The sequence below is a fragment of the Artemia sp. Qi Xiang Cuo genome, chromosome 11, assembly GCF_049724085.1.
Source record: "Artemia sp. Qi Xiang Cuo chromosome 11, ASM4972408v1, whole genome shotgun sequence".
NCBI lineage: Eukaryota > Metazoa > Arthropoda > Branchiopoda > Anostraca > Artemiidae > Artemia > Artemia sp. Qi Xiang Cuo.
The window spans coordinates 28,525,828-28,550,937 of record NC_142804.1 but is presented as its reverse complement, the minus strand read 5'-3'; the positions used below and the strand labels follow the sequence as shown (position 1 = coordinate 28,550,937).

Genomic DNA, 25,110 nt, shown 5'->3' with positions numbered 1-25,110 from the left:
ATATCTCTCCATTATTTTGAAAAAAACTTCTAGGGAAGAATTAGTTAATTTATTTTTGTCATCTGGAAGAAGAAGGGCGGTTGTTAATGAGCACGGAATGTCAATCAGCTACTCCAACCTGAGCAATATTTTCAAATTGCAATATTTGTTTGATAGTTTGGGTTCATTTGACTGAAAATTTTCTGTGTGGTCTGTCCACTTTTTTGAAGCAAAACACCAGGAAAAGAGGTTTTTATTCTGTCACTCCATGGTGCTTAAAAATTTTTCAGGATCTGAATATTCACCTTTTGGCTCCTCTTTCACTATAGTTTCTACCGAAGGGTTTGTATTTATTATCTTTTTTTAATTCAGAGACGGCAATCCTCACTCTCTGTTATGTATGTCTCTGTGAACAGAGTTTCTGAATATTTTCATCATCTAATTAAGGACTGCAGCGAATGCTGCTGCATCACCCTCACACTACTGAATACCACAAACTCTGAAATCAAAGATTCTGAATGTACTGCAGCACAGAACGTTTGTATAGATTTTATCATATGAGTTCCGCGGATAATCAATTTTTATTTTCCTTTTCCTGTGTTCCCAGAAGTTACCATATCGAAAGACCAATCTAAATATTGGTCCAAGCTATGATCGTTAAAAATTCAAAGAACCGCATATATTAGTACCCAAAAAATCAATTACTATGTATGGAATCCTTATTTGCGTTTTTTGGCGAATAGCATAGTTAACGTCTTGCAAAATAGTTGAAATCGAGCCTGTATCGTGTTGTTCCGAGACTGCTTCAAAATATGAATACGGAGACATTCCTTTCTTATCACCGGGAGAAACTAACGTATTTAGGTATTCCCTTTTGTTGGGATTACCTATTTTGCATATAATACCCCCAGCAGCATCAAAATGAAGGGTCAATTTTGTTCTATCTCTGAAGCAGCTAAACTAATCTGGAATTCTGTAAATAAGACAAGGCAAAAAGGAAGCCAAAATAGTCTTTGCATGTAGTCAATGCTATCGGGATTTTTTGTCTTCGAGAAAAATAATTGCAGTTGTGCTGTTGCTACATTATTAGTTTTTGTTCTTGCTTCTTGCTCCGAGAAAAGATGACAATATAATTGCATTGATTTAGCGCTCTTGGAAAGAGCCTTTTGTAAAACACTCAAGGAATACGAGAGGAGAAATGTTTTGTCCTCTTTAAACGAATGATATACACCTTGGAAGTTTCTTTGATATGTCTGAAATGTACTCTTATTATTCTTTATTTCCTGAACTTTAACATCACTTTTTTCACCTGAAGGTTTACCTTGTTATGATCTGGACGTTATGAATGATTTGTTTTGGGATGGGAGTAGTTTCAATCCATTGACCCGTCTTTTGGCCTTTCTTTAAGTCAAAATACATTTTAAAATAAGGTAATTTATTCTTCATTACTGATGCTTTCCAAAATTATCCAAGTATATTAAATTTTCGAATTATATTCATCAGTTCATTTCAGTAATGTTGGTTATTTAGAGATTTACTTTCTTTTTTGTAAATACTTTGTAGGTAAAATAAAAACTGCTTGAAATGAAAATTATTTTGAATGTAGAGCAAACAGCTGTTTGATCGTTAGAAAGCACAAGGGGGCTAGCCCAACTTGTTTTATAGTAATATCTGTTCGTTGTTAAGTTTAACTTGATTGATTAGTGGAACTCCTGTTCGTTTTTATTTATTTATTGATAGCAATTTATTTGTTGGTAACATCTTACGGTTGAATTATGATTTAGCTTTATTTCTGTTTGGGTTTCATTTAATGAAGCACTTTACTTTTCATTCACAATCTTCTTCTGTTTATTTTATGATTTATAAAAAACAACAAAATATGATAAATCTCTTTGGATTTTCTGAATTTGATATTTTCTCATTTTTTCGGGAAGTCTGATCCTTAAGAGAGAAATTTGTATTATTTTTTTTTTTCTTGTCTGATGAGCTAGTTTAAGGTGTTTTTGTCACCGTTGTGAATTATCTGCCACGCTGAAAGATGCAACCAGGCATGGACCCTATGTGTCAACTGTCAAGCTTGTGTATTTACTTTTGTGTTTGAATAAAAATCTTATATTCCCTTCTTTAATTTGTTTTTATACCTTAAATCGATACTTGGAAACAGATGCAAGTCGTGATTCCAACTTTCTAACCTATAAACTTGATATATAATGCTCTTTGTTTGAGTATCACTTTTGTCATTCTGTCATTCTAACAAAGATTTTGTTAGCTTCAAATTTCGCACATTCAAGAGGCTAATTTATGACAGGCGGGATATATCTCGTGACCACCAATTTCCAGCTTTTATTGTTCCTAAAGCAAAGAGATTAGATATCGAGTTTGAGTCACATTTAACTTTGGACTCTTCCAAATCAGGCGATACTGAATATTAGATAAAATAAAATTTAATTCTAAATAGAAAATTAAATTATTAAGGATTGGATGTGAAATAAAACCGGACTCAACGATTTGAATAATCAAATACAGGAGGCGAATTTGGTTCACAAGTTTCACTAGCACAAAAAATTATCTATTTTGCTTCACTACACCATAACACTTGTCAATAAGCTTGTGGATGTATAATTCAATGGAACATCTTTCTTTTGAATACCTTTTTTAATTTTTAATTTCATTCCACCTCATCTCCTCTTAGTGACACCAATAATAATAATAAAAATATTTAAGCATTTACAAAAAAAACTAAATGAAAACTACACTTTAATTTACATAAGGGTAGCAGCCGAAGAATGGTCTTCACATTATTGAAGTCCTACTTCTATACCACGTTAAAAAAATGCTCTCCCGCATAGGACATCCTCCCGCTGTAGGAAGTCCCCGCTTACGGTGGCCAATTTAAAATATAAAATAACAAACTTTCTTTAATTCTAATTCTACGAAAAAGCCATAAATATAAAATCATCCATTCCCCCCCCCCCCCAATAATAAAAACTCACAGTATTGTAAACCTCTGTCTACTTCTTTTTTGTTTACATTTTATTTTGGATTATTTAAGGTTTTACTTAACTTATCAAATATATTCAATAAACGACGGTATATGGTCTTTATTTAATGACGTGAGAATACACATACAGAGAAAATAAGGTAGCAGAAGAACAAACAACTAAGACGAAGGCGAAAGATGGACTGCCTTTTAAAAGTATACACTTGGCCCCACCTCTATATAATCGGATGTCCCTGATTTTGGCTTTTTGACCGGCGGGCTACAAAACCCTTTAACCATACTCCCTGTAGGCCTTAAAGCCCCCCCCCCCCCTGGCCCACTTTAGTGTTAAAATATATATAACAATCTCTGCTAACAAGTGACCCTGAAACGCCGTCTCTAATTTGTCCCAAAAACTTTACAATATAACTTCCGCTTTATTTTACATTGCATAGAATAATCATACTTTTATATATGAATCAAATAAGCTGAAATGACAACACTACCACATTTTAGATTTTCATTTTTTTTCTTTTCTTGTCCTCCCTTCCGGATTAATCAGAAGAGAGGAATATTTTTTTTAACCTTGCGTCTTGAATATCATTTAAATCTTACGCTAAATGAAAGGAAATTAGACTTGAGATACATCACCTCAGTTAAATATCTAGCAGCTATATTTAGCTTAGGTAGATTCTTTACTTAGAATCTTTACGAATTTTCATTTATCTCGGTGTGAAGGAATGATTGAGAGGAAAGCGGATGTGAGAGACTAAATAGGTTTTGTGTGGCCCTTTAAGGTGTGATTTAGAAAATAGTGTTATAAATAAATTTAGAACGAGAGCTTTCTAATGATGTGCTATTTGACAACTTGACACTAAAAAAAAACTTGTTTGGGCTAAATCTAAGCTGGGCTAAATAAAAGAATGGCATTTTTTAGTTTTTAAATAGCCACGTGACACCTCATTTGAAAACTCCTTATATATTTCCTTCCCAGGACATGGTGTGAAAAGAGAGCCTAGAAAATGACTGAAAATAAAATACAGGATACCGATATGACCGATACGATATATGTGATACCAATATGCCCGAGACCGATATTGCGATACCGATACGCCCGATACCACGTACAGCCCTTTCCCAGGGACTATGGAGGGTCATACCATCATCAAAACCATATTTATTGGACCTTTGAACTATGTTAAACAAATTGCTAATGGACGACTTTGGGATGACTTGGGATATTCACTTTGGGACGACTTGGGATATTCAGGGGTAGGGGGGTTTATGGAGCTAGGACATTCCTAGGCAAGGAAAACTTCTCCATTTAAGATATATATTACTATAACAAATCTTTTTACGAAATGTCATTTTACTAGTTTTGACATGGAGGGTTTGAGAGGAAAGGGGAGACGTGAGGCAAAAGTGGATTTGTGTGGCCCGTTTAGGATTAATGTAGAAAATAACGCTAGGAACATGTTCACAAAAAGGATAGCTTTCAAATGATGTGCTGTTTGATAAGCTTTGACAAAAAATGAAACACCTCATTTGGCCTACCTCTAGACTACCTCCATAACAGAAAAATAAAATGTAATTGAATATAGTCATGCAACATCTCATTTGAAAGCTCGTGGCCTAAAGATTTTAAATATCCAAGTCTTATCCAGTAGTTTTTGAACCAAATTTGAATTTGCCATGTTTTTCTTTGGGAGGTACTTATATTCAGGGGGTAGAGGGTTTATGGAGCTAGGGCATTCCTGGTCAATGAAAACTTCTCTATTTAAGATATATCTTACTATAACGAATCTCTTTACGAATTTTCATTTTTCTTGTTTTGACATAGAGGGTTTGAAAGGACAGGGGAGATGGGAGGCACAAGAAGATTTGTGTGGCCCATTTAGGTTTGATTCAGAAAACAACACTAGAACCATGTTCAGAAGAAGGATAGCTTTCAAATGATGTGCTGTTTGATAAGCTTTGACAAAAAGAGAAAAACCTCATTTGGTCTACCTCTAGACTACCTCCATAACGATAAAAAATAAAATATAATTGAATATAGTCATGCGACACCTCCTTTGTAAGCTCCTGACATAAAGATGTTAAATATATAAGTCTTATACAACAATTTTTTAGCCAAATTTGAATTTGCCACGTTTTTCTTTGGGAGGTACTTATATTCAGGGGTAGGGTGGTTTATGGAGCTAGGACATTCCTAGGCAAGGAAAACTTCTCCATTTAAGATGCAAGTTACTAAAAAAAAATCTTTTTACGAACTTTCATTTTTATTTTTTTGGCATGGAGGGTTTGAGTGGAAGGGGAGATGGGAGGCAAAAGAGGATTTGTGTGGTCCATCTAGGTTTAATGTAGAAAACAACGCTAGAAACATGTCCAGAAGAAGGATAGCTTCCAAATGATGTGCTGTTTGATAAACTTTGAAAAAAAATGAAAGACCTCATTTGGCCTACCTCTAGACTACCTCCATAACAGTAAAAATAAAATATAATTGAATATGGTCGTGCGATACCTCATTTGAAAGCTCCTGACATAAAGGTTTTATATCCAGTATTATCCAATAGTTTTTCACCAATTTTGATTTTGCCTTGTTTTTCTTTGGGAGGTACTTATTTTTAGGGGGGGGGGGTTTTTGGAGCTAGGGCATTCCTGGGCAATTAAAACTTCTCTATTTAAGATATATGTTACTATAATGAATCTTTTTACGAATTTTAATTTTTCTTGTTATGACATGGAGGGTTTGAGAGGAAAGGGGAGATGGGAGGCAAAAGAGGATTTGTGTGACCCTTTTATGTTTGATTCAGTAAAAAACACTAGAAACATGTTCAGATGAAGGATAGCTTTCACATGATGTGCTGTTTAATAAGCTTTGACAAAAAGCAAAAAAGCTCATTTGGCCTAACTCTAGACTACCTCCATAACAGTAAAAATAAAAAATAACTGAAAATAGTCATGCGAAACCTTATTTGACAGCTCCTGACATAAAGATTATAAATATCTAAGTCTTATGCAATAGTTTTTTAGCCAAATTTGAATTTGCCATGTTTTTCTTTGGGAGGTACTTATATTCAGGGGTAGGGGGGTTATGGAGCTAGGACATTCCTAGGCAAGGAAAACATCTCCATTTAAGATATATGTTACGGAAGGGGAGATAGGAGGCAAAAGAGGATTTATGTGGTCCTTTTAGGTTTAATGTAGAAAACAACGCTAGAAACATGTCCAGAAGAAGGATACCTTCCAAATGATGTACTGTTTGATAAGCTTTGACAAAAAATGAAAGACCTCATTTGGCCTACCCCTAGACTACCTCCATAACAGTAAAAATAAAATATAATTGAATACAGTCATGCAACACCTCATTTGAAAGCTCCTGCAATAAAGATTTTAAATATCCAAGTCTTATGCACTAGTTTTTGAGCCAAATTTGAATTTGCCATGTTTTTTTTGGAGGTAATTACATTCAGAGGTAGGAGGGTTTATACAGCTAGGACATTCCTGAGCAAGGAAAACTTCTCCATTTAAGATATATCTTACCATAACGAATCTTTTAACGAATTTTCATTTTTCATGTTTTGACAAGGAGGGTTTGAGGGGAAAGGGGAGATGAAAGGCAAAAGAGGATTTGTGTGGCCCTTTTAGGTTGAATGTAGAAAACAACGCTAGAAACGTATTCAGGAGAAGGATAGCTTTCAAATGATGTGCTGTTTGATAAGCTTTGACAAAAAGCGAAAAACCTCATTTGGCCTGCCTCTAGACTACCTCCATAACAGTAAAAATAAAATATAATTGAATATAGTCATGCGACACATCATTTGAAATCTCCTGAAATAAAGATTTTAAATATCTAAGTCTTATTCAATAGTTTTTTAACCAAATTTGAATTTGACATGTTTTTTCTTTGGGAGGTGCTTATACTCAGGGGTAGGGGGGCTATGGAGGTGGGACATTCCTAGGCAAGGAAAACTTCTCCATTTAAGATATATGTTGCTATAAAAAATCTTTTTACTAATTTTCATTTTTCTTGTTTTGACATGGAGGGTTTGAGAGGAAAGGGGAGATTAGAGGCAAAAGAGAATTTATTTGGCCCTTTTAGGATTGATGTAGAAAACAACACTAGAAACATATTCAGAAGTACGATAGCTTTCAAATGATGTTCTGTTTGATAAGGTTTGACAAAAAGCAAAAAACCTCATTTGGTCTACCTCTAGACTACCTCCATAACGATAAAAAATAAAATATTATTGAATATAGTCATGCGACACCTCATTTGAAAGCCTCCTGACATAAAGATGTTAAATATATAAGTCTTATGCAATAATTTTTTAGCCAAATTTGAATTTGCCACGTTTTTCTTTGGGTGGTACTTATATTCAGGGATAGGGGGGTTTATGGAGCTAGGGCATTCCTGGGCAATGAAAACTTCTCTATTTAAGATATATCTTACTATAGTGAATCTCTTTACGAGTTTCCATTTTCTTTGTTTTGACTTGGAGGGTTTGAGAGGAAAGGGGAGATGGGAGGCAAAAAAGGATTTGTGTGGACCTTTTAGGTTTAATGTAGAAAACAACGCTAGAAACATGTCCAGAAGAAGGATAGCTTTCAAATGATGTGCTGTTTGATAAGCTTTGACAAAAAATAAAAGACCTCATTTGGTCTACCTCTAGACTACCTCCATAACAGTGAAAATAAAATATAATTGAACATAGTCATGAAAGCTCCTGGAACAAAGTTTTTAAATATTAAAGTCTCATAAAATTGTTTTTGAACAAATTTGAATTTGCCATGGTTTTCTTTGGAAGGTTCTTATATTCAGGGGTGGGGGGTTTATGGAGATAGGGCATTGCTGGGCAATGAAAACTTCTCTATTTAAGATATATCTTACTATAACGAATCTCTTTACGAAATTCCATTTTTCTTGTTTTGACATGGAGGGTTTGAGAGGAAAGGGGAGATGGGAGGCAAAAGAGGATTGGTGTGGCCCTTTTAGGTTTGTTTCAGAAAACAACTCTAGAAACATGTTCAGAAGAAGGGTAGCGTTCAAATGTTGTGCTGTTTGATAAGCTTTGACAAAAAGCAAAAAACCTCATTTGGTCTACCTTTAGACTACCTCCATAACGATAAAAAATAAAATATAATTGAATAGTCATGCAACACCTCATTTGAAAGTTCCTGACATAAAGATTTTAAATATCTATGTCTTATGCAATAGTTTTTGAACCAAATTTGAATTTGCCATGCTTTTCTTTGGAAGGTACTTATATTCAGGGGTAGGATGGTTTATGCAGCTATGACATTCCTAGGCAAGAAAAACTTCTCCATTTAAGATGTATGTTACTATAACATAGACTTTTACGAACTTTCATTTTTCTTGTTTTGACATGGAGGGTTTAAGAGGACAGGGGAGATGGGAGACAAAAGAATATTTGTGTGGCCCTTTTAGTTTTAATGTAGAAAACAACGCTCGGAACATGTTCAGAAGAAGAATAGTTTTCAAATTATTTGCTGTTTCATAAGTTTTGACAAAAAATGAAAGACCTCATTTGGCCTACCTCTAGACTACCTCTGTAACAGTGAAGATAAAATATAATTGAATATAGTCATGCGACACCTCATTTGAAAGCTCCTGATATAAAGATTTTAAATATCCAAGTATTATCCAATAGTTTTTGAACCAAATTTAAATTTGGCTTATTTTTCTTTGGGAGGTACTTATATTTAGAGTGGGGGGTTTACGGAGCTAGGGCATTCCTGGGCAATGAAAACTTCTCTATTTAAGATTTATCTTACTATAACGAATCTCTTTACGAATTTTCATTTTTCTTGTTTTGACATTGAGGGTTTGAGAGGAAAGGGGAGATGGGAGGCAAAAGAGGATTTGTGCGGCCCTTTTAGATTTTTTTTCAGAAAAAAACACTAGAAACATGGAGGATTTGTGTGGCTCTTTTTGGTTTAATGTAGAAAACAACGCTAGGAACAAGTTCAGAAGAAGGATAGCTTTCAAATGATGTGCTGTTTCATGAGCTTTGACAAAAACTTAAAGACCTCATTTGGCCGACCTCTGTAACAGCAAAGATAAAATATAATTGAATATAGTCATGCAACACCTCATTTGAAAACTCCTTATATAAATATTTTAAATATCCATGTTTATCCAATAGTTTTTGAACAAAATTTAAATTGGCCATGTTTTTCTTTGGGAGGTCCTTATCTTTAGGGGGGGGGGGTGTAGGGAGCTAGGGCATTTCTGGGCAATGAAAACTTCTCTATTTAAGATATATCTTACTATAGTGAATCTCTTTACGAATTTTAATTTTTCTTGTTTTGACATGGAGGGTTTGAGAGGAAAGGGGAGATGGGAGGCAAAAGAGTATTTGTGTGGCCCTTTTAGATTTGTTTCAGAAAACGACACTAGAAACATGTTCAGAAGAAGGGTAGCTTTCAAATGATGTGCTGTTTGATAAGCTTTGACAAAAAGCAAAAAACCTCATTTGGTCTACCTCTAGACTACCTCCATAACGATAAAAATAAAATATAATTGAATATAGTCATGCGAAACCTCATTTGACAGCTCCTGACATAAAGATTTTAAATAGCTAAGTCCTATGCAACAGTTTTCGAATCAAATTTAAATTTGACATGTTTTTCTTTGGGAGGTACTTATATTCAGGGGTAGGGTGGTTTATGGAGCTAGGACATTCCTAGGCAAGGAAAACTTCTCCATTTAACATGTATGTTACTATAACAAATCTTTTTACAAACTTTCAGTTTTCTTGTTTTGACATGGAGGGTTTGAGAGGAAAAGGGAGATGGGAGGCAAAAGAGTATATGTGTGGCCCTTTTAGGTTTAATGTAGAAAACAACGCGAGGAACTTGTTCAGAAGAATGATAGCTTTCAAAAGATGTACTGTTTCATAATCTGTGACAAAAAAGGAAAGACCTCATTTGGTATACCTCTAGACTACCTCAGTAATAGTGAAGATAAAATATAATTGAATATAGTCATGCAACACCTCATTTGAAAGCTCCTGACATAAAGATTTTAAATATCCAAGTTTTATCCAATAGTTTTTGAACCAAATTTAAATGTGTCATGTTTTTCTTTGGGAGGTACTTATATTCAGGGGTAGGGGGGTTTATGGAGCTAGGAAATTCCTAGGCAATGAAAACTTCTCCATTTAAGATATATCTTACTATAACAAATCTCTTAAGAATTTTCATTTTACTTGTTTTGACAAGGAGGGTATGGGAGGCAAGGGGAGATGGGAAGCAAAAGAGGATTTATGGGGCTATTTTCGGTTTGATTTAGAAAAACAACTTTGCAACAAGTTCATAATAAAAATATCTTTCAAATTATGTTCTGATCTATAGCTTTTGAATAAAAAATTAATCAACAAAAATTGTTTTCCTCCACCTCAATAGGCCTAACAGTTAAAATAACATTTTTTTTTAATATAGTCATGTAACACCTCATTTGAAAGCTCCTAACAAAGGAATTCCAGGTAAAATTCTACTTTAGCTACTTTTGGCTATCTTGGGAAGGGGTTAGGTTAGGACAATGAGACTTTCAGGGGTGGGTCTACAGGCTAAAGTATGTCCCGGGAAGGTATTTTGAAGTACCTACCTCCACTCCTTCTCCCTCTAGAGGGTCATGAAATTTGCCTACATGACAGGTCTATACCCATTGAAATTTTGACAAAACAACATTTTACCTTAATTTTCACTTATCAGTTTCTTTTTCTCTGGCTTTAGCTCTGAAAATGCAATTTCAGTTATTTGAGCTGAATTTTAAGACATATAAATAGTTTATTTCCAAAATTTAGGAAATATATTTTCATATCTTTAAAACCTTATAAATTGGGATTGAGCAAAGTTGTGAAGCTGAAAACAATTTTGTTGTACTTCATTTAAGAAGAAGATCTATTTTGCAAGGTTTCACTTTTATAACACACAGATTTTTAAAGTTCATCAAAGGTCAAGACCCTCTAGAGGGAGAAGGAGTGGAGGTGGGTACTTCAAAATATCTTCCCAGGACATACTTTAGCCTGTAGACCCATCCCTGAAAGTTTCATTTTCTTAACCTAACCGCTTTCCAAGATAGTCAAAAGTAACTAAAGTAGAATTTTACGGAATTCCCAGTAACCAAGAAAAATTCTGTCAAAAAAAATATTTTATTCATTAATTTTAAGTTCATACTTATATTTGTACTTTTAAATAAAACATCAATAACAGCAAAAAAAATACAAAAGTTTGGTATCAATTAAGATACGTCAGTTTCAGCAGTTTTTTTTAAGGATAATTTTTATTTTCAGAGCTATAGGGTAAGCAATTTTAGGTCAGGGAGATAAACCCGGAGATGGGAGCCAGGAGATAACTTCATCCTGGTGCTAATTGTAGAAAAAACTAAGACAGATAGTCCAAGTAATTGAGAGGGTAATTCTATTCCTCAGCATCAAGCATTTTCACCTGTGAAGTTTCAACCCTGTGTTTTCCTTGAGAACCAACTTTGTGAAAATGCTTGATGCACTAGACAAGAACAACCTGTGTTCAAACCCGCTGAGCCTGAAAATGAGGCTTAGGGGTGGGGGTAAATTTCATTTCTGACAAAAATGATTATTATATTTGGAAAGAGCATAAAAAAGGCATCAAGTGGTATATTCACTTAATTCCTAAGTCAATAATATGATTTGGTAAAAATTTACCCAAAGCATTCTGCTAGGCTAATGCAAGTAGGCCTATTCTTCATGATAGTGACAAGCCTCTTATGTAGAATTTTACCAAAACATATATGAAGGTAAATTTTTTTTGCCAGAAAAAACTTACATAGGTATAGACGTGTTGTTGTTGTTTGTTTGGAGCACTCCTGGGCAAGCTGCCCATTGTGCACGTCTCCCTGATTTCATCAGAGCCTTTAGGTATGAAAGGTATTCCACGTCAAAACTTCGGCTGTCCAGGGGTTGTTCTGTCATGACCGAGGGCCAAATAATTTAAAAAAAAAGCCATCTGGCTTTTGTCACTGTGGTTAGGGAGGGGATTTGAAGAATCTCAAGGCAAAAAAAAAAACAATAAGTCAATATCAGGCTGTATTCAACTCTGTCCAATGGTGTCACAAATGAGCCTCCATATTTACAATTCAAACACAACTGGCTGATATGGCAATTTAAACTGATGAGCTTGGCTTGCAATAGATACACATACTCATACATATATCTTACATATCACTAATTTACATTTACAATAATAAAATAATGTGCAATAATATTAATATATACAATTGTTATAACAGATTACAGCAATAAGCGTAGTATAGTATCCTCAATAAAACGGCTTAATGCTTCCACGGATTTTTTCCTAGCCCATGATGGTGCCAGTGCATGGCCCAGGATACTTCTGAGCGTGAATGCACCAAAATAGTTTAGGCACGCTTTTTAAGTGGCAATCTCTATCTCTCACACTTTTTACAATGCATTAAAATATGTCTGACGTCCTCTTCTACATTGCAGACCTCACATAATGGGGAGTCTACTGACTTTCTTTTAAATAATACACTCTTAATTCTAGCATGGCCTGTTCTGAGCCTGAATATACTGATAGCCAGGTGTCTGACTGGGTGACATATATCAGGAGGTGGTGCACCATAATCATACAAATCAAGGATCTGGTTCTGAGACCTTTGACCTAATACATATTTCTCCTTCTCCTTTAGCAACTTCTCATAATAACATAAAAATCAGTCACTGAATACTGACATGCTAAATTCTCCCCATACCTAGTATCCCAATTTGCCTGCTTATCCGCCTGTTCATTTCCCTAATTCCAACATGTGCTGGTACCCATGTTGCTACAATCTCATACGTGGCTGTCATCAGTTTTAGCGGTATATTTTCCAAGAGCAACACTGATTTTCTTGCTGGCCTATGGCCATACATCAAATAATTCAGCACTGAAAGTGAGTCACTGCATATCAAATATTTACCTACTGGCAAAACACTTGCAATAAATTCAAACGCTTTCAATAGTGCATGCAACTCAAGTGAAAATATTGACAACTTCTCTGTGGTATAGACGTGTCTACTATGCAAACTTCTTCTTCTTCTTCTTCTTCAATTATAGGCTTCGGATGAATCCATTTAACCTTTTTCGTATTGTATGATTATGTCAGGGGTGTCCTGGGAAATCAAATATAGAGATTAGACTATTATTATTCAATAATAGACTTTATACATCATTGATGAAACCACCTATATTTAGGCAGTTAAAGACAGCTTTGAACAATTCAGCATCATCAGTTGAAGAGTGTCTCCTTTGTGTTAGTTGGTCAATATTAGGGGTTAGCTTGAGGCGCTTGAAAATAGCAGATAAAGTTAGCCATTCTTTTTTATGGTTGAGAGTTGCCACAGGGCAACCAAAAAGAACATGGTTGATGGTCTCATCATAGGTTTGACATAGGCGGCAAATAGGGCTCATTACTGTTGGAATGGTTGTGTTTTGATAGTGATAAGTCTGGCTGTTAAGGCCAGTAGCATTTGATCGTATTCTGTGGTACATCTTTGAGTCTTTCCGGGATGTAAATGGAGAAAGGTTTGGTGGACATTGGTTTGCTAGGTAAATTTTTAGGCGCCAATGGTTTACATCTCTTACTGGGATAGGTCTTCCAGAAATTATTTCAAGCTGAAGGGCAGATTTAGCTATTTCATCTGCCTTGTGGTTCCCTTTTATACCCATGTGACTTGGGATGTACTGGAATTTTGTGGAAATACCTTGTTTAAGTAGTTGGTTCAATAGTACAAGAGTGGTGGAGGTATCATTGTCTGGGTAGTCTGAATGTTCTGGTGATATTGAGGCAAGGGCTGATTTTGAGTCTGAATAAATTATAAGCGGGGTGTTTCTTGGGGGGTTTGGCATCTTTATAATGGTTTCCAATGCAATGTTGATGGCAGCTATTTCAGCTGTCATGATACTCACATCATTTTGGAGCCTTTCAGCAGCTGCTGTACCTAAAGATGGGAAGTGGACTCCACAAGCAGTCCTGAAATCTGTTTTTGAGCCATCCACAAAAATTGGGAGGTGGTGGATATATCTCTGAGACTCAAATTCATGAAATAATGATTTTACATAGGCAAGGGAAAGGTCTGTTTTAATAGCTGGCGCAAACAAAAGGTTCACTTCTGGGTAGTGGTTAGCCCAGGAAGGTATCTGGGGGTATATTTGAAATAAGGAGGATGAAGGTCTGGGGTAGGTCATTTGGGTGGTTGCAAATTCCCGTGCAAGGCCCCTAAAAGCTCCAGGGTTTCTTAGCCAGTCATGTAGTCTATGGGACCTGTTACCTTAAATTTTTGTAAAGTAGCGGGCAAGTAGGATGTCTCTACGCATGGCAATAGATGTGAGACCACTTTCACTGAGGAGGAAGTTGGTTTTGGTGTGATTCCTGAGGCCAAGTATAGCACGGATCATAGTATTCTGGACAGTCTCCAGACAGCATAGTAGCGTATTTCAGCATGAGCCATATACAATTAGTCCATAATCAATCTGAGATCTGATATACGTCTTATAGAAATTTATTAGAGTTTTTTTCATGGCAACCCCAAGGCGTATTGAGTAGCCTTTGTAAGATGCGCATTTTTCTGAGGCATTTTATTCTCACATTTTCAATGTGGAGCCTGAAAGTTAGTTTTTGATCTAGAGTGAGGCCAAGATATTTGGTGTGTTGTTGCTCTTGGATGACAACACCATTTAGGGTTAGTAGGGCAGATTGGGGATTTTTCCTGTTATGAAACTGTACTATAGCTGATTTTGATGGGGCGGTGGGTAGGCATGAATTGTTGGAGAAACATTCAAAGGCATAAAGCGACTTTTGTAACTTGGATTGGGCTAGTTCAAAATCATTTGAGGTAGACCATAGGACTATATCATCTGCAAACTGAATATTTGTTTGGGGTAGGTTGAGATCCCATAAATATAGTGAAAACAGGAGACAGCTGAGGACAGCACCTTGGGGAAGGCCTTTGGAGACAGACTTTTTGGAAGTGATGTAGGAATTTACTTGGAGAACAAAAGAGCATTCAGATAGTTAACTTTTAAAGAAATTCACCACAGGTATTGGGAAACCCATTTTTGATAATTTTTGCAGTAGAAGCGGATGTTGGATATTATCATATGCATTTTGGAAGTCCAAGAAGGCTGCAACTAGGATTTGGTTGTCTTTCAGACACTCAGATATGGCATTGGTTAGGCAAACAAATGCATCAATGGAAGAATGATCTTTCCTAAATATGTGGGATGAGGTGGTTAGACTCAGCAAACCAATACAATCGGGAGTGGATTATCTTCTCATATAATTTTCCCAGAACTGGGGTAATCATAATGGGTCTGAAGGAGTTGGGGTCCTCTTTGGGTTTATTTTGTTTTAATATGGGGATGATGAGTGATGTTTTCCAAGCAGATGGGAAGAAGGAGTTGCTCCAGGCATTGTTGAAGAGAGATAACAGTACTTTTTTAAACTCTATTGGAAGGTGTTGGAGTAAAGATGGATGGATCTGGTCGTGGCTGCAAGATGTTTTGGGTTTGATTGAATTGATTGCTTTATTCAGCTCAATCATTGTAAGATCTTGGAGTAGATACTGGGACCCAGGCAAGTCAAAATGGGGTGTTAAGCTGATCTGAGGTGGATTATGAGGGGTGTTGTTGAATTTCTTCTCATAAAAATCTGCTAAAAATTTAGCCTTTTCTTCGTTGGTTTCCAGCTGCTGACCATTTAGAGTTAGCTGGTAATGGAAGGGGTTCTGTGTGGAGAATTTGCCACACATCTTGTCTAGGAATTTATGAATCTTTGACTCTTGCGTTTTGTGGGACACAGATAAGAGAAAGTTTTTGCAAGCCTCTTCTTTTGCAAGTTTAATTGTTCTCTTAAGTTTTGCCTCTGCTTGTAGCTTTGCAATATATTTTCCAGTGGATGGATTTCTCTTGAAGGATCTGATGGCATTCCTTTTATTGTGCCAAGCCTCTTGGCAAGAGGATGTCCACCATGGCTTAGGGGGTTTGTAATTTTTCAGTGTTTTAGGGCATTGGGACTGGGGTATGGTAAGTTTTGCAGCATCAAGAAGTAGTGATGTGAGATTTTTGGAGAGTTGGTAAACTTCCAAGTTCTCAAAGTGTTTCTTCTTCTTCTTCTTCAATTATAGGCTTCGGATGAATCCATTTAACCTTTTTCGTATTGTCTGATTATGTCAGGGGTGTCCTGGGAATCCTGGGTGTTTCCAGGGGTGTCCTGACAGTTGACTGGAAAACAGCCGCTTCTTCTTCTAATTCACAGCCGCACTACATTGGTTAGAGTTTTCTTCTGTTTCTTCTCACAGCTGTTGTAATCACATTTACCAATGCCTTGTTTTCAGGCTCAGTGGGTTCGAACACGGGTCGTTCTCGTCTAGTGCATCAAGTCTTTTCCCAAAGGGGGTTCTCGAGGAAAACACGGAGTAGAAACTTCGCAGCTGAAAACACTTGATGCTAAGAAATAGAATTTCCCTCTCAATTACTTGGGCTATCGGTCTTGGCTTTTTCTTCAACTAGCCATGTCTTTATGCCTACTGCAAAATACTAAAATCAACTGTTTGGGATCCCAATGACCAAACTTCATGGGCTGTGAATTCATGATGGTTAGCCATTTCTGAATTTATCGCCAATGAACTCAGAACTCGGTTTGGAACCGGGTATTTCTGCGGGTTCCAGATTCAAGAAACCTGGGTACAAACACAGGGAGAACCCGACCGCTGAAAACGCTTAGAAGTGGATTCTTGTCGAACCCGCAACCCTAAAAATATTTGATGTAGAACCCGATAGCAACCCGTGTTCAAACCCAGTGCCTAAAAACGAGGCTCAATTGCCCCTAGTGTTGCCCCTAGTGTCAGTGTTTTTACTCGGCATGGTCGAGAAAGAAATAGGCAATCATAAGTAATAAGAAGATTGGAAGTAGAAACGGTTCCAAATATAAGTAGGGAATAAGTAGCTTATGATAAATTGTTTGAAGAATTTGGATAAGAAATTAAACTTTTTGAGCCTCACGAAAGGCTTTTCTCAGATGAATGACTTTAATTGAAAAGCACGCACAAAAATAGAAAGGGATAATATCAGATAAAATACTGGCTGCTAAGCCAAAAAATTAATATGATCGGACCAATGCTTGAAATGCTTCCGGCTGTACAGGCGCAAGTCACTTAAAAACACTGCTTCACATTTCAAATCAAAAAGGAAAATAGTCATCTGTTTTAATATTCTGAAGCTGTTGCGAGAGATTTAACCCGCTTCAAACACTTATTAAGCGAAGGGTTAACAACCATTTGGCTGTGGCGGACTAAAATGTTTCGTTTTAGTCCGCACTTCATCTGAAGAGTTGTGTAAAAGATGACACTGGCTAGTCGATAGCGCATTTAGGTCTTGATCAATCTTAAGAGACTAAAGAAATCTTGTCCCACAACATTTGAAAATGGCAAACACAAGAGAAATTTACGACTTTCAAAGCATTTCCGAACTTCTTACGTCTAATACGTGTTTGTACACTTGCGAAATATTTCCAGAACCAATTGGAAATACGTCTTATGACCTGTAGAAGATTGTACATTTGTGGCATCTTTCCAGCACAAAACTGGGTTAGCACTTTCAGAGTCCAAGTCATCTGGAGAGCAAACTAAAGCCAATTCTCGCCACTCCCTTTAAATCCTTACTTTGTTCCAAGACGGAGGTCAAAAGGATGTGAAAAAAGGTTGCAGGGTTTTAGCTTCTCATCAAAAAGTGAAAGACAGATTCAAATGCTCAACAAACTTATATATTTTACTTGAAACCAGAATCTTTTCTGAATTTTGTTACTGCTTTTTTGAAAATTTCTCTGGCCATGCTCTTGACTTATTCGCTACTTTTCGCATACTCTGTTTTTTTTTCGAAAATGGCAAACAGAAGAGAAATTTGACTACTTTCAAGATATTTTTGAACTTCTTACGTCCAGTAGGCGTTTGTACATTCGCGACATACTTCCAGAACAAAACTGAGATGACACTTTCACAGTCTATGTCATCTGTGAGGTTAACTAAAGCCAATTCTCGCCACAACCTTTCAATCTTTGCTTTGTCCCACGAAGAAAGTCCAAACAAAACCGTACCCAGAATTTTTTTCGGAGGGGGTTTTACTCAAAAAATTTTCGGGGAGGGGTTTTACACAAAAAAAAACTAAAAAAAAACACATAAAAAAAATTGTTTATATCGATTTTTGTTATGTTTTTACAAGTCAGACAACATTTCGGGGGGGGGGTTCAAATACCTGGTCAAACCTAAAGATACACCTGGTCAAACCTAAAGTAATTGTCTTCGTTGACCATGTCTGCATCCTTAATGTTGTGTGGACTCCGAAGGTAGGAAGCAGCTTCTTTTTCCAACTTAAAAAATGGACGTCCCACTTTGGAAAAGCGTATTGAATTCGTTACATATTAAAAGAGCATATTTTACAAAATCTATCAGTACCCGCTGATAGGGATTCCTTAACGGCGATAAAACCTGATCGTTACGATATGACGGGTCTTCGACTGCTAAATTCATCCAGTAAAGTGTCAAGACGTCACATTACTCAAACAGGTCTCTTGCAGTTTGTGGAAAAGAAAGCCACCGTGTAGCAGCAAGAGCAGCAAACTTTCTTTCAGGAACTTGGGTAAATATTTGAAATTTGCTTGTATGCATGTATCCACTAGGCACTGTGCCTAAAATGGGAAATTACAGTTTTACAAAAATCCTTAAAGTCCTTTAGGCGGCTTTTTGCAGGCATATTGAGCACACAAAAGGCAAATATGGCAACGAGCTCTTCACTATTACAGCCCAAGGATGCTTGGCTGTGATGAGCTTTGATAAACTATGGCAACAGCTCGTCATAGAGTTAGTTGTGTCTGCAAAAAAGCCTCCCAGTTCCGTAAGTCAACGCATTCCTTTTCTACTACTTGCAAACAATTGCTTAGTTTGTCAAATGCCCCATCTGCAGTACTGTCTGGGCAAGAGACTTTATTGAGTATATCAACTTCTTTCTCTAGGCGGCCATCAGCAAACGTGACGCAAATCACCAGCTGTCTATCAGCAGACACGTCCGTAGTTTCATCGAATATTATAGAATTTTTTTTATAGGATATCTGCTGATTATTTTCAGAGTCCAGTACAAATTTGATGGACTAAAAGAAATTTAAGTTTAAAAAACCGATAAACTTGAGTTAGAATTAGGCAAACAAAATTAAATAATAAAATATCTTGAAACAGCACCCTGACGAGGGGTTGCCAACTCACTATCTTGGTGTACAATTAGTGCCCGGTGCTGAACCGGGTATTACGGCCGGTCATACATAATGTTCTGTGACATAGCAAATTTTTATGAAATTGTATCGGCACCGGCGAGTGCCGGCCGGTACGAGGGAGTGTGGAACACCTTGTATTCTGATTTGCATTAAATTAATTACGCTAGTTATGCTTGTTACAAACATTAGTACCAAATTGGACAATTTTCAATAATTCGTGATTGCAAGATTCCATGTTGGTGGTCATTTTTTTTTTATTTACCATGCTAAAACGTCTCTCCATTTTTGGTCGTGTGGATTTTGACAAACTCATTCCAAACATTGAATTCTAAAAAAAATAGCTTTAGCATTCCAAATCTGGCACGAGTTGGAGAATTACCTCCCTCTCCCTCCCGACTACGGAAATTCACCAAATGATCAGACGTGTGTGCGCCTATGAATGGGTAGGGTATCGACAGAAATTTTTCATGCCCAAGTTCAGGGGCGGATCCAGGATTTTCTTAGGGAAGGGGGGGGGCACAAAATAGATTGATCCGATAAAAAAAAGTTAGGGGGGCGCAAAATAGGTTGATCCGATAAACTTGCGTTTGGAGCAAGTTTAATTAACGCAAACTTGAATTAATTAAGTAAATTACTCTGTTTTAGACTACGTTAGGGGGCGGGGCGTGCCCCCTCGTCCCCCCTGGATCCACCACTGCCCAAGTTGAAATTATAATGATTATCTTGACTTTTCAAACGATTTTGGCTTATATATTCTATGATTATCTATAGTCTCTTTTACAAACTAAAATTTGTTATTATTTTCTTTTAGTTTCACTCCAATCACTTTCGACTATTAAAAAGGGCATCAGCCCTTTCTATTTTCAATCAAATGAGCCCTTTTTGAAGTTCCTACGACAACTCCTTTGATACAAAGTGCCCTGGTCTAAATAACAACAACAAAAAAAATAAAAAATAATACATTATATCCACATCGATCTTTACTATAAAAATGTCAAGCCTTCCAATTACTTTCGACTATTAAAAATGGCACTAGGCCTTTCGAATTCCAATCGAATAAGCCTTTTTCGAGTTTCTACGACAACACTTCCTATAAACACCTTATATGGCCCCAGGGCATAAATTACAACTCTTATCCTAAGAGCTGTGAGGGTGGTTGTCTTCCTCTAAGACCTAGTTTCCAGAACTTTTAACTACGTGAAACAAAATGGCTATCTCAAAATTTTGATTGGATGTGCCTGGGGAAATAGTGGGCGTGAAAGGGGCGTTAGTCTTTCTCCAGTCATTTTCGACTATTAAAAAGGGCACTAGCCCTTTCAATTTTCCAATCAAATGAGCCCTTTTGAAGTTTCTACGACAACTCTATCATTAAAAACCTTATAAAGTGTAATTGCCACAAATTCTGCTTTCAGATATAGAGTAATTTATCACAGGGAATGCCTTTGATCCCCCCGCCCCTCTCTCTCTCTCTTTCTTTCTTTCTTTCTTTCGCTCTCTATCACTAAAAGGTCGATAAAAACACGGAAAACTACGTCCTTCATATCTTTCCAGGATATTGTTATTCTATTCCAGTCGTTTTATTAGATACATTTAAATAATTAAGTTTTAACCCACCATGATGAAGGATTATATACTGACCGATCAATTTTTAAACATAGTACAAAAGAATTTTTTTTCCAAAATCGTATGTGTTTCAACCAAGTTTACCCCCGCCCCTCCATAGCTACGTTTGTGGTAAGGCCTTCATTGTTTTTTATTTGTTTGTGTTGTTTCTGCCACAGCTGCGCTCATTTTATGTTTTAATTTGCTTTTTAGTCACTCGAAACTAGAAGTGAAGAAGCATCCGCACAAGAAGAAGATGATAACTCAGATATTGACGTAGATGCCCTGGTTAACTGGTCTGAACCACTTACAGACAATTTGGCCGGAGAAGGAACACCGGGAAAACGGAAACGGCTTCAACTAAAAAGCAGGACTGTTAAGAGAAGTCGAAGTGGGGATTTTGTTGTAACCCCTAGCAATGGCCGCTTTAAGACGAAATCACAACATAAATTAAATTCAAAAGAAAAAAGAGAATTGGAAAGTGCACAAAAAAAATAAGAAAGTGGGCTTTAACTTCTATGATTTTGTGAACTTTAATAATGGGAGCAATAAGTCTTTTGTTGAAATGGCTAAGGCCTTCAGAGGCCATTCTAAGGAATAAAATTACCTCTTTAACGTTTTGTACTTTGATCCTTTTTTAGTTTTTAGTTTTTTAGAGCAAGAAAGAATCTACTGAACGGCTTAGTAAAGAAAATCAGACGTTCTTTTTTAAGGTTATTTTGTAAGTCAAATTTAGGTTTTTGCTTCCTCGACCAATTTGTGCAAATGTAAGTAGAAACTGCTTGAAAGTCTAAGAAGCTTTTACTTCAGAATTACGTTTTTGGTCCAGCCAAAATTAATTGCTTAGTGACATATGTTCCGTAAGACCAAATTTGAAAAAAATATGCTATAATTTTAAAATATTTTTAGTATTAATTCAGCAAAAACAAAAGAAAATATTTATTATACTTGTGAATTTGCTCTTGGTTTTAGCTAACTTCTGTCTGAAGTGGAAAAATATGAATTTGAAAATCTTCTTTCTGGTAATTATAATCAGTAATTCAACCTAGAATAGTTTTGTCTTGTGCAATACTCCACTGAAAATGTTTCATAAAGAGATAAGTTAATTTTTTTTTTTTGTAAATTGGATTTTGTTTTCATATTTAGCTCAATGAGTGTTTTCTAATTTTCAACTTAATTTTGTTCTAACATTGATTTAAATTGAATTTTAATTTAGCTTTAAGTTATCATGTTGAAATCTATATGTTGTTTATTGTTGCAAATTGTTTTAGTACTTAACATGCAGCTTTCTGGACGGGCCAATTTTGGGTCCTTGATTTCAGAAAATATGTCTTTAATTATTTAATAAAAATATTTTTTTTGTTCATTTTTATAACCCACTAGTAAGAAATAGTAAATAGTGGAGTAAAACTATGAAAAAGGGTAAATAAAACACTGAATACAAAAAAAATATATACTAGAGCGGAGGTAGTTTATTGTTGAGGAAATTCAAAAAATTTCGGCTTAGCACTGCAACTCCACTAAAGACATTATTAATTGCAAAAATGAACTTTATATTCCTATTTTGGCATGTTATATCCCTATTCCTAGTATAAGGAGAAAGTAAGGAATTTGCAGTGCCAGAAATATTGAATACACATAGAAGAAATATCTTTTTTTTAACAGAAGATAAAACCCAAAAGGTATAGATGTGAAGGATCGTAAAAATCTTTTACGATCTATTCCAATTGGATTGAATTGAACAATTTTTGAGTAACTAATATGCATTAAATCTGACATAATTTCTAGCAAGGTGGCATAGTGGAATCAGAAAAAAGATTATCTGCCATTTGGTATGGCCAGTTGCGTTAGGAAACTAGTTATAATGTCGCTTATGCCACTTTTAATGTCGCTATTGCCAAGTATTAGCTTGACAATTGGGGCTCGAGTCTGCTCATTATAAAAAACATCACTAAAATACTCTCTTACCGAATATCAGTTTCCAGATTTTTCAGTTTTCTTACAGAAACTTATAAACAAATGCAACAGTTTTATACTTTTTTGTGCGAAGTTGCTAATATAATTAAAATATCTCAAGGGGACAACATTGGCAAATTGGTCGCGTAAATTGCCTCTGGATCATTATATTTTTTGCAGTGACTCGTAGGCAGTTGTGCACAGTGGCGCAATTTCATCAAAGTCCTGGGGGGGGGACAAAGTTGGAGCCAATTTTCCCTAATCAAGTCGAAATCATTGTTAAAACTGAAAAATGTACCAATTAGTACCATGAATGGAACATATGGTATTATAAAAGTACTATAAAGAAATTTTATAGAATTATAAAAGTAAAAGTATTCCAAAGTAAACTGATGATCCATTTCTGTTGATGCTTAAATTATGGAGGTTTGTCTTGTTTTGACAAGATTTTTGAAGAGACTAAATTTAAGCTGGGGAGGAGGGGGTAGGGGGTTGACCGGGTCTGGGGGGGCCAATTGCCCCCCCCCCGTTCCCCATAACAAATCACGCCCCTAATGGTGCATATGTTTTCTTAATGTATTTGACATCAGGAAATTTTTTCAGGGATCGTGGTGGTTCAATTTGAGTGCTTTTAACCCAATTTTCGCTTATTTTACCCAAACTAGATACCAATTTCCACCTCCCTTTCCTAGTACTTCTTCTATATCTATCTGAAGGTTGAATGATTACATATATATATATATACACACACTATACTTTACTTCCCCCCCCCCTCCCTCCTCCCCCCTATGTGCAAGCATATAGCCCAAATTTGTTTCTAAAGTATTATATTTTTATCTTATTTAGGTATATTTCATTAGGATTGAGCGTCAGAAAAACATATTAGAAGAACATTAGGTGGGGGGTATTTCATACAAGTATCCTTAATTTTACTATAATTTGAGATACTCGTTGGACAAATTACATCAAAATTACAGCAGAGGCAAAGAAAAATTGGCCAATTTTCGTTTCGTCAAGTAACAACATTTTTTTTACCTTTCACAGTATTTAACCTTACAGAAGCAATTATTGTAGAAAAAACTTCCTTTCGAGGTTAGACTACTATCTTGCAGTAAAAAAAATATTGCTTTTAAAAGTATCTTCTGTTGGGATTGGAAGATGGAAGTAAATTGATACATTCGGGGAGCTGCTGTGTGACATGTGGCCTAAACAGTGACTTACCAAACCGAAGGATAAGAGAAGTAAATGAAAAGGCTGTCAAAATCCAAGCTAGGAACTAGAAATACGACGAAAAGGTGGAAGATTTTTGGACATAAGATGCGTATAAAATATATATGATTTAGAATTACAGTAGTTGAAACTCACGAAGTATGCAAGAATTTGGATCAGAAGCAAGATACACTTCTTCGTGTTGTAAAAATACAACATTGGCTGATCGTGCCTCAAAATGTGGAACGAATAACTGAATAAAAACGACCCCTAAGACCACAAGGATTGTTTAATTGTAATAACAATCTCTGTGAAAGCAGTACATAGCTTTAGAGTAACGACCAAGGTACTCAGTAGGGGGCAGCCTCTCCCATATACAAAATAATTTCTGTCTTTTTAAGTTTTAATGCTGCTCTTTGCTTACAGTTGAAAAACTTTTTTTTAATTCAACCTATAGGATTCACGTTTATCTTTCATTTCTTTTAATTCATCTTTTTGCGCTTTTGGGGGTTGGTGGTTTAATGATCATATCAGGGTAAGATAAAGATTAAAGAAATGATTGCTTTTTTAAAATAAGGAGTTAAGCTCGTCTTAAAAATCGGGAAAAAATTGATAATAAGTAAAGATCACCATCTAGTAGTGTCTAGGATTAATCTAAAGTTCAAATTTAGGATTGATAACCACCTTGCGACCATTTCAACTACATTAATAAATCTAAGAAGCCTGAAGATCAATGATTTGAAAAGCTACACAGGATTTGACCTGTCCTGGTTCATATCTGTTCGAGGGGCGAAGAAACTTGAGACAATATCTGCTGAAAAGCCAACGATGTGGGGAAAAGAAGCGTTAACAAGTACTGGTGGGCCAAGTTTTTTAATTGCTTTTCAAGTCTATCTGGAGAAGAGTATGCTTGTTGAAGAAAACCAATAAGCAAAAATATATATAAACAACTTGTTGCGTTTTGTAAAGTTTTTTTTTGCAAGAATAAAATCAATTTTCTATACTTGCCTTTAAATAGCTTCTGGGTACACATATCGTAATAAAAAACGAAGAAAAACAA

At 35.9% G+C, this 25,110-nt stretch overlaps 2 protein-coding genes across 5 annotated transcripts in view; one reads left to right on the top strand and one right to left on the bottom strand.

The window, feature by feature from the left end:
• Atac2 (Ada2a-containing complex component 2) overlaps positions 1-25,110 on the bottom strand; it is a 224,564-nt gene that overhangs the window by 138,980 nt on the left and 60,474 nt on the right. The gene's annotated exons all lie outside the window — the stretch shown is intronic.
• Positions 13,068-21,416, top strand: LOC148946846 (uncharacterized). 2 transcript variants are annotated; one of them, XM_089097341.1, is made up of 2 exons: positions 13,068-13,274; positions 21,099-21,416. In XM_089097341.1, the coding sequence occupies exons 1-2, from the start codon at positions 13,197-13,199 to the stop codon at positions 21,381-21,383; spliced, it is 363 nt and encodes a 120-aa protein (XP_088953467.1). In that variant the 5' UTR covers positions 13,068-13,196; the 3' UTR covers positions 21,384-21,416. The 2 variants fall into 2 exon arrangements, with proteins under 2 accessions (XP_088953467.1, XP_088953468.1); XM_089097342.1 differs by lacking the exon at positions 13,068-13,274 and adding an exon at positions 15,479-15,527.